The sequence below is a fragment of the Arachis stenosperma genome, chromosome 6, assembly GCF_014773155.1.
Source record: "Arachis stenosperma cultivar V10309 chromosome 6, arast.V10309.gnm1.PFL2, whole genome shotgun sequence".
NCBI classification, from domain to species: Eukaryota; Viridiplantae; Streptophyta; class Magnoliopsida; order Fabales; family Fabaceae; genus Arachis; species Arachis stenosperma.
The window spans coordinates 82,618,116-82,628,042 of NC_080382.1; the positions used below are offsets into that span (position 1 = coordinate 82,618,116).

General features: G+C 42.0%; 1 protein-coding gene and 1 non-coding gene across 2 annotated transcripts; one reads left to right on the forward strand and one right to left on the reverse strand.

The window, feature by feature from the left end:
* Positions 1-751: 751 nt before the first annotated feature.
* On the reverse strand, positions 752-859 carry LOC130937361 (small nucleolar RNA R71). Its single transcript, XR_009068582.1, has one exon. It is a non-coding gene; the product is annotated as a small nucleolar RNA R71 (small nucleolar RNA).
* A 6,808-nt stretch (positions 860-7,667) lies between these two features.
* LOC130934236 (uncharacterized) lies at positions 7,668-8,792 on the forward strand. The gene has a single exon (XM_057863824.1). It carries the CDS (start codon positions 7,668-7,670, stop codon positions 8,790-8,792), a length of 1,125 nt encoding a protein of 374 aa, XP_057719807.1.
* The last annotated feature ends 1,135 nt before the right edge of the window (positions 8,793-9,927 follow it).

The following is a 9,927-nucleotide window of genomic DNA, read 5'->3' on the forward strand; positions in this document are numbered from 1 at the left end:
CTCTTATTTTCGAAAATTAATTAGTGTTTTTCAAAATGTTTTCAAATTCTTTTACTTAATTTTTGAAAAAATTTCCTCCTCTCCTCTCACATCCTTCTATTTATGGACTAACACTATTCCTCAATGCACAATTCGAACTCCATCTTTCTTGATAAGTTTGAATTTTCTACCTCTGTCTTCTATTTTTCTTTTCCTCTGACACCTCAAGGAATCTCTATACTGTGACATAGAGGATTCCACATTTTCTTGTTCTCTTCTCTTTCATATGAGCAGGAACAAAGACAAAAGCATTCTTGTTGAAGCTGACCCTGAACCTGAAAGGACCTTGAAGCGAAAGCTAAGAGAAGCTAAGGCACAAATCTCTGTAGAGGACCTAACAGAAATCTTCAAAGAAGAAGAACCCATGGCAGCCAAAAACAACAACAATGCCAACAATGCAAGGAAGGTGCTGGGTGACTTTACTGCACCTACTCCCGACTTCTATGGGAGAAGCATCTCTATCCCTGCCATTGGAGCAAACAACTTTGAGCTTAAGCCTCAATTAGTTTCTCTAATGCAACAGAATTGCAAGTTCCATGGACTTCCATTGGAAGACCCTCATCAGTTCTTAGCTGAATTCTTGCAAATCTGTGACACTGTAAGAGACAGAGCTAGGACATGGTTGGACTCACAACCTAAAGAAAGCCTGGACTCATGGGAAAAGCTAGTTAATGCCTTCTTAGCAAAGTTCTTTCCACCTCAAAAATTGAGTAAGCTTAGAGTGGAAGTCCAAACCTTCAGACAGAAGGATGGAGAATCCCTCTATGAAGCTTGGGAAAGATACAAACAATTGATCAGAAAATGTCCTTCTGACATGCTTTCTGAATGGAGCATCATAGGTATTTCCTATGATGGTCTCTCTGAACTGTCCAAGATGTCTTTGGATAGCTCTGCTGGAGGATCTCTTCATCTGAAGAAGACGCCTACAGAAGCCCAAGAGCTGATTGAAATGGTTGCAAATAACCAATTCATGTACACTTCTGAAAGGAATCCTGTGAACAATGGGACAAATCAGAAGAAAGGAGTTCTTGAAATTGATACTCTGAATGCCATATTGGCTCAGAATAAAATATTGACTCAACAAGTCAATTTGATTTCTCAAAGTCTGTCTGGAATGCAAAATGCACCAAGCAGTACTAAGGATGCTTCATCTGAAGAAGAAGCGTATGATCCTGAGAACCCTTCAATGGAAGAGGTGAATTACCTAGGAGAACCCTATGGAAACACCTATAATTCTTCATGGAGGAATCATCCAAATTTCTCATGGAAGGATCAACAAAGACCTCAACAAGGTTTCAACAACAATAATGGTGGAAGAAACAGGTTTAGCAATAGCAAGCCTTTTCCATCATCTTCTCAGCAACAGAAAGAGAATTCTAAGCAGAACCACTCTGACTTAGCAACCATGGTCTCTGATCTAATCAAAACCACTCAAAGTTTCATGACTGAAACAAGGTCCTCCATTAGGAATTTGGAGGCACAAGTGGGACAGCTGAGCAAGAAAATTACTGAACTCCCTCCTAGTACTCTTCCAAGCAATACAGAAGAAAATCCAAAAGGAGAGTGCAAGGCCATAAACATGGCCGAATTTGGAGAGGAAGGAGAGGAAGTGAACGCCACTGAGGAAGACCTCAATGGGTGTGCACTAGCCGCCACTGAGTTCCCCAATGAGGAACCATGGGAATCTGAGGCTCAAAATGAGACCATAGAGATTCTATTGGACTTACTTCTGCCTTTCATGAGCTCTGATGAGTATTCCTCCTCTGAAGAGGATGAGTATGTCACTGAAGAGCAAGTTGCTAAATACCTTGGAGCAATTATGAAGCTAAATGACAAGTTATTTGGAAATGAGACTTGGGAGAACGAACCCCCTTTGCTCACCAAAGAATTGGATGACTTGTCTAGGCAGAAATTACCTCAAAAGAGGCAGGACCCTGGGAAGTTTTCAATACCTTGTACCATAGGCACCATGACCTTCAAGAAGGCTCTGTGTGACTTAGGGTCAAGTGTAAACCTCATGCCTTTCTCTGTAATGGAGAAGCTAGGGATCTTTGAGGTACAAGCTGCAAGAATCTCACTAGAGATGGCAGACAATTCAAGAAAACAAGCTTATGGACTTGTAGAGGATGTTTTGGTAAAAATTGAAGACCATTACATCCCTGCTGATTTCATAGTCCTAGAGACTGGGAAGTGCATGGATGAATCTATCATCCTTGGCAGACCCTTCCTAGCCACAGCAAAGGCTGTGATTGATGTTGATAGAGGTGAACTGATCTTTCAAGTGAATGAAGAATCCTTTGTGTTTAAGGCTCAAGGATATCCCTCTGTCACCATGGAGAGGAAGCATGAAGAGCTTCTCTCAAATCAGAGTCAAGCAGAGCCCCCACAGTCAAACTCTAAGTTTGGTGTTGGGAGGCCACAACCAAACTCTAAGTTTGGTGTTGAACCCCCACATTCAAACTCTAAGTTTGGTGTTGGGAGGTTCCAACATTGCTCTGAGAAAATGTGAGGCTCCATGAGAGCCCTCTGTCAAGCTACTGACATTAAAGAAGCGCTTGTTGGGAGGCAACCCAATGTTATATTTTATGTATTTTCCTTTGTTATTTTATTTTATTTTGTAGGTTGATGATCATGAGAAGTCTCAAAATCAATTGAAAAAGCAAAAATAGAATGAAAAACAGGAAGAAAAACAGCACACCCTGGAGGAAGAACCTACTGGCGTTTAAACGCCAGTAAGGTTAGCAGATGGGCGTTTAACGCCCAGTCTGGCACCATTCTGGGTGTTTAACGCCAGAAAGGGGCACCAGACTGGCGTTAAATGCCAGGAAAGGGCAAGAACCTGGCGTTAAACGCCAGAAATGGGCACCAGCCCGGCGTTTAACGCCAGAATTGGCTCAAAACGTGATTTTGCATGCCATTTGGTGCAGGGATGACTTTTCCTTGACACCTCAGGATCTGTGGACCCCACAGGATCCCCACCAACCCCACCACTCTCTCTCTTCTTCCCCATTCACCACCCACCTCAACACCTCTTCCCCAAAAACCCTTCACCTATCAAATCCCATCTTTCTCCTCACCACTCACATCCATCTTTCATAAAACCCCACCTACCTCACCCTTCAAATTCAAACCACTTTCCCTCCCAAACCCACCCATACATGACCGAACCATGAGCCCCCCCTCTCCTATATAAACCCTTCTTCACCCCTTCATTTTCACACAACCTAAACACCACTTCTCACCCTCTTTGGCCGAACACAAAAGACATTCCCTTCTTCCTCATTTCTTCTTCTTCTCCTCTATTCTTCCTTCTTTTGCTCGAGGACGAGCAAACCTTTTAAGTTTGGTGTGGTAAAAGCATTGCTTTTTCGTTTTTCCATAACCATTTATGGCATCCAAGGCCGGAGAAACCTCTAGAAAGAGGAAAGGGAAGGCAAAAGCTTCCACCTCCGAGTCATGGGAGATGGAGAGATTCATCTCAAGGGTGCATCAATACCACTTCTATGAAGTTGTGGCCTTGAAGAAGGTGATCCCCGAGGTCCCTTTTTCACTCTAAAAGGGTGAATATCCGGAGATCCGACATGAGATCCGAAGAAGAGGTTGGGAAGTTCTTACCAACCCCATTCAACAAGTCGGAATCTTAATGGTTCAAGAGTTCTATGCCAATGCATGGATCACCAAGAACCATGATCAAAGTGTGAACCCGGATCCAAAGAATTGGCTTACTATGGTTCGGGGAAAATACTTGGATTTTAGTTCGGAAAATGTAAGGTTGGCATTCAACTTGCCTATGATGCAAGGAGATGAACATCCTTACACTAGAAGGGTCAACTTTGATCAAAGGTTGGACCAAGTCCTCACTGACATTTGTGAAGAGGGCACCCAATGGAAGAGAGATTCGAAAGGAAAGCCGGTTCAATTGAGAAGGCATGACCTCAAGCCCGTGGCTAGAGGATGGTTGGAGTTTATCCAACGCTCAATCATCCCCACTAGCAACCGGTCCGAAGTTACTCTAGACCGGGCCATCATGATTCATAGCATCATGATTGGAGAAGAAGTGGAAGTTCATGAGGTTATAGCCCAAGAACTCTATAAGGTGGCGGACAAGTCCTCCACCTTGGCAAGGTTAGCCTTTCCTCACCTCATTTGTCACCTCTGTTATTCAGTTGGAGTTGACATAGAAGGAGACACCCCCATTGATGAGGATAAGCCCATCACTAAGAAAATGATGGAGCAAACAAGAGACCCCTCTCATCATGAGATCCCTGAGATGCCTCAAGGGATGCACTTACTCCACAAGACTATTGGGAGCAACTGAACACCTCCCTAGGAGAACTGAGTTCCAACATGGGACAACTAAGGGTGGAGCACCAAGAACACTCCATTCTCCTCCATGAAATTAGAGAAGATCAAAGAATCATGAGAGAGGAGCAACAAAGACAAGGAAGAGACATTGAGGAGCTCAAGCACTCCATAAGACCTTCAAGAGGAAGAACAAGCCGCCATCACTAAGGTGGACCCGTTCTTTAATCTCCTTGTTCTTTATTTTCTTGTTTTTCGAATTTTCATGCTTATGTTTATCCATGTTTGTGTCTTATGATCATTAGTGTCTTAAGTGTCTATGCCTTAAAGTTATGAATGTCCTATGAATCCATCACCTTTCTTGAATAAAAAAAAATTTGTTCTTAATTGAAAAAGAAAAAGAATTGCATGAATTTTGAATTTTATAACAGTTTAATTATTTTGATGTGGTGGCAACACTTTTGTTTTCTGAATGCATGCTTAAACAGTGCATATATCTTTTGAATTTGTGATTCATGAATGTTGGCTCTTGAAAGAATGATGAAAAAGGAGACATGTTACTGAGGATCTGAAAAATCATAAAAATGATTCTTGAAGCAAGAAAAAGCAGCGAATACAAAAAAAAAGAAAAAAAAGAGAGAAAGAAAAAGAAAAGAAAAAGAAAGAAATAAAGTTGTGATCCAAGGCAAAAAGAGTGTGCTTAAGAACCCTGGACACCTCTAATTGGGGACTTTAGCAAAGCTGAGTCACAATCTGAAAAGGTTCACCCAATTATGTGTCTGTGGCATGTATGTATCCGGTGGTAATACTGGAAGACAGAGTGCTTTGGGCCACAGCCAAGACTCAATAAGTAGCTGTGTTCAAGAATCATCATACTTAACTAGGAGAATCAATGACATTATCTGGATTCTGAGTTCCTAAAGAAGCCAATCATTCTGAATTTCGAAGGATAAAGTGAGATGCCAAAACTGTTCAGAGGCAAAAAGCTAAAAGCCCCGCTCATCTAATTAATACTGATCTTCATAGATGTTTTTGGAATTCATTGCATATTCTCTTCTTTTTATCTTATTTGATTTTCAGTTGCTTGAGGACAAGCAACAATTTAAGTTTGGTGTTGTGATGAGCGGATAATTTGTACGCTTTTTGGCATTGTTTTTAGTATGATTTAGTTAGTTTTTAGTATATTTTTATTAGTTTTTAGTTAAAATTTACTTTTCTGGACTTTACTATGAGTTTGAGTGTTTTTCTGTGATTTCAGGTATTTTCTGGCTGAAATTGAGGGATCTGAGCAAAAATCTGATTCAGAGACTGAAAAGGACTGCAGATGCTGTTGGATTCTGACCTCCCTGCACTCGAAGTGGATTTTCTGGAGCTACAGAAGCCCAATTGGCGCGCTCTCAACGGCGTTGGAAAGTAGACATCCTGGGCTTTCCAGCAATATATGATAGTCCATACTTTGCCCAAGATTTGATGGCCCAAACCGGCGTTCAAAGTCACCTTCAGATTTCCTAGCGTTAAACGCCAGAACTGGCACCAAAATGGGAGTTAAACGCCCAAACTAGCACAAAAGCTGGCGTTTAACTCCAAGAAGAGTCTCTACACGAAAATGCTTCAATGCTCAGCCCAAGCACACACCAAGTGGGCCCGGAAGTGGATTTTTATGTCATTTACTCATTCCTAAGCTACTAGTTCTCTATAAATAGGACCTTTTACTATTGTATTTTTATCTTTCAATCTTAGAATCTTTTGATCACTTTAGATCTCTAGATAATCTTGGGACATCTAGTTCTTAGATCATTGGGAGGCTGGCCTCACGGCCATGCCTAGACCTTGTTCTTATGTATTTTCAACGGTGGAGTTTCTACACACCATAGATTAAGGTGTGGAGCTCTGCTGTACCTCGAGTATTAATGCAATTACTATTGTTCTTCTATTCAATTCCGCTTGTTCTTGTTCTAAGATATTCATTTGCACCCAAGAACATGATGAATGTGATGATTATGTGACACTCATCATCATTCTTACCTATGAACGAGTGCCTGACAACCACTTCTGTTCTATAAGCAAACAAGGCTCTAATGTTTATCTCTTGGATTTCTTAACCGGAATCTTCGTGGTATAGGCAAGAACTGATGGCGGCATTCAAGAGAATCCGGAAGGTCTAACCTTGTCTGTGGTATTCTGAGTAGGATTCAATGATTGAATGACTGTGACGTGCTTCAAACTCCTGAGGGTGGGGCGATAGTGACAGACGCAAAAGAATCACTGGATTCTATTCCGGCCTGATCGAGAACCGACAGATGGATAGCCGTGCCGTGACAGGGTGCGTTGAACATTTCCACTGAGAGGATGGGAGGTAGCCACTGACAACGGTGAAACCCTTGCATAAGCTTGCCATGGAAAGGAGTAAGAAGGATTGGATGAAGACAGTAGGAAAGCAGAGAGACGGAAGGGACCAAGCATCTTCATACGCTTATCTGAAATTCCTACCAATGAATTACATAAGTACCTCTATCTTTATCTTTATGTTTTATTCATCATCTATACCCATTTGAGTCTGCCTGACTAAGATTTACAAGGTGGCCATAGCTTGCTTCATACCAACAATCTCCGTGGGATCGACCCTTACTCGCGTAAGGTTTATTACTTGGACGACCCAGTGCACTTGCTGGTTAGTTGTGCGGAGTTGTGATGAAGAGTTGATATTGCAATGAGCGTACCATGTTGATGGCGCCATTGATGATCACAATTTCGTGCACCAACCATCCCAAGAAGAAAATGAACCAGAAGTTGAATGTGAGCAAGCAAACTATGTGCGTAACCCCTCTCGACCATCATATGACCCTAACTCCAAGACATATAACCCAGGATGGAAGAACCACCCAAATTTTGGGTGGGGAAACCAACAAAATCACAACCAAGATCACAACAAACCATACCAAGCCAATCAATACCAGAATCAAAACTCCAACCATCAGTCAAATAACAACAGACCTTACCACAATCAACCTCACACATCATATCCTTCCAACCAGCAAACACACCACCATCAAGACACACTAACCCCAACCTCACAACCGTGTAAAATTAAGGGTAACTTTGAGAGAGTAGAGGCTGCAATAGCACAGCTATCATCACAGCTCACAGGGGCCATTTCCACCCTCTTGGAAAGGCAAGAACAAGCTGAAAAGAAGATAGGTGCCAACTAAGAAGAATACAGGTCGAATTTGAAGAACCAGGGTGCAGCAATCTCAAGGCTGGAAGCACAAGTGAGGTTCTTATCCAAGCAAATCCCAATGCCTACACACGTATTTCCAAGTAAAACCATGGCTAACCCAAGAGGGGAGTGCAAGGCCATCACACTTAGAAGTGGAAAAGGGATAGAAGAAGCCACCAAAAACCAGGAGAACCACGAAGAAGAAGCTGCAGAAAGGCCTGAAAACAGGAAGAAAGAAGAGGTCCCTAGCCCATCTTCACCAAAGCCAATCTTGAAGCCTTATGTGCCAAAGGCACCATACCCACAAAGGCTAAGGAAGGATGGGAAGGACAGCCAGTTTTCCAGATTTTTGGAAATCTTCAAAAAGCTCCAAATCAACATATCATTTGCTGAAGCACTGGAGCAAATGCCCCTCTACGCAAAGTTCCTGAAGGAGCTCATGACAAGAAAAAGAAACTGGGGAGAAAAGGAGATTGTAGTCCTAACTGAGGAATGTAGTGCCATCATACAAAAGAAACTCCCCCAGAAAATAAAGGACCCAGGGTGTTTCCAAATCCCTTGCATCATAGGGGATATCACTATTGAAAAAGCTTTGTGTGACTTGGGGGCTAGCATCAATCTCATGTCCTTGAACATGATGAGAAAGATGAGAATTGAGGAAGCCAAACCAACAAGAATGGCACTCCAACTAGCTGACAGGATATTCAAGTTTCCACATGGAGTGGTGGAAGATTTATTGGTGAAGGTGGGAGAATTCATCTTCCCAGCTGACTTTGCTGTGCTGGATATGGAAGAAAAGGCAAACACTTCAATTATCCTAAGAAGGCCATTCCTAGCTACTGCTAGAGCCATCATTGATGTGCAAAAAAGAGAACTAGTCTTGAGATTATATAAGGAAAAGATGGTCTTCAATGTCTTCAAGGCAATGAGTTATCCCAAGGAAGCAACAGGAGAATGCATGATGGTGGACACCATAGAACAAATAGTCCAAGTAGTTTTGGAAGAAGAGCAATATAAAGGAAGTATGGAATTGGAGCAACAAGCACTACGTGAAGAACCACCACAAGGAACCATGGAAAGTTCCATCATGATAAACCACAAAGACAACAATGGAGAAGAGGCACCAAAACTAGAGCTAAAAACCCTACCTCCAAGCTTGAAATATGCCTATCTAGGTGATAACAGCACCTACCCAGTGATCATCAACTCAAGCTTGGGTAAGGAGCAAGAATAGGAGCTCATCCAAGTGCGAAACAACACAAGGATGCTATAGGTTGGACACTCACAGACTTAAAAAGGATCAGCCCTTCAATGTGTATGCACAAGATCCTACTTGAGGAGGGTGCTAAGCCCTCAAGGAAACAACAAAGAAGGTTGAATCTAACCATGAATGAGGTAGTCCAGAAGGAAGTGTTGAAGTTGTGGGAAGCTGGGGTGATCTACCCTATCTCAGATAGCCCTTGGGTGAGCCCGGTAAATGTAGTTCCAAAGAAAGGAGGAATCACTGGTGTACCAAATGAGAAGAATGAGCTGATACCAACAAGAACAATGACTGGTTGGCGCATGTGCATCGACTACAGGAAGCTCAATGAAGCCACCAGGAAGGACCACTTTCCCCTACCATTCATGGACCAAATGCTTGAGAGGCTGGCTAGACATGAATACTACTACTTTCTTGACTGTTATTCGGGTTACAACCAAATAGTTGTAGACCCAAAGGACCAGGAGAAAACTTCATTTACTTGTCCATATGGTGGTTTTGCTTACAAGAGGATGCCCTTTGGACTGTGCAATGCACCTGCAACATTCCAAAGGTGCATGCTCTCCATATTTTCAGACATGATTGAGAGGTTTATTAAGGTGTTTATGGATGCCTTCTCTGTATTTGGTAACATATATTCTGATTGCTTGCATCACTTAGCCCTGGTGCTAAAGAGATGCCAAGAGACCAACCTTGTTTTAAACTGGGAAAAATGCCATTTCATGGTTATGGAAGGAGTGGTCCTTGGTCATAAAATCTCAAAAAGAAGGGTATAGAAGTGGACAGGGCAAAAGTAGAGATGATTGAAAAGTTACCTCCACCATGCAATGTCAAAGCAATTAGAAGCTTTTTGGGACATGCTGGTTTCTATAGGAGGTTTATTAGAGACTTCTCTAAGGTTGCTGATAAACCCCATTTTTAGGGTTTATCTTGTGTTGAATTTAGAGAATTTTGATAACCTTTCCTCACATTTAGCCAATGAATTAGCATGATTTTGTAATCTCTTTTGTATTTGTGCTTAATTGTAAAAACATGCTTTTTAAGCCTTTAATTTGGTAATTTTAATTCATCCTTGATTCCATAAGATGCCTTGATGTGTTTGCTAGTA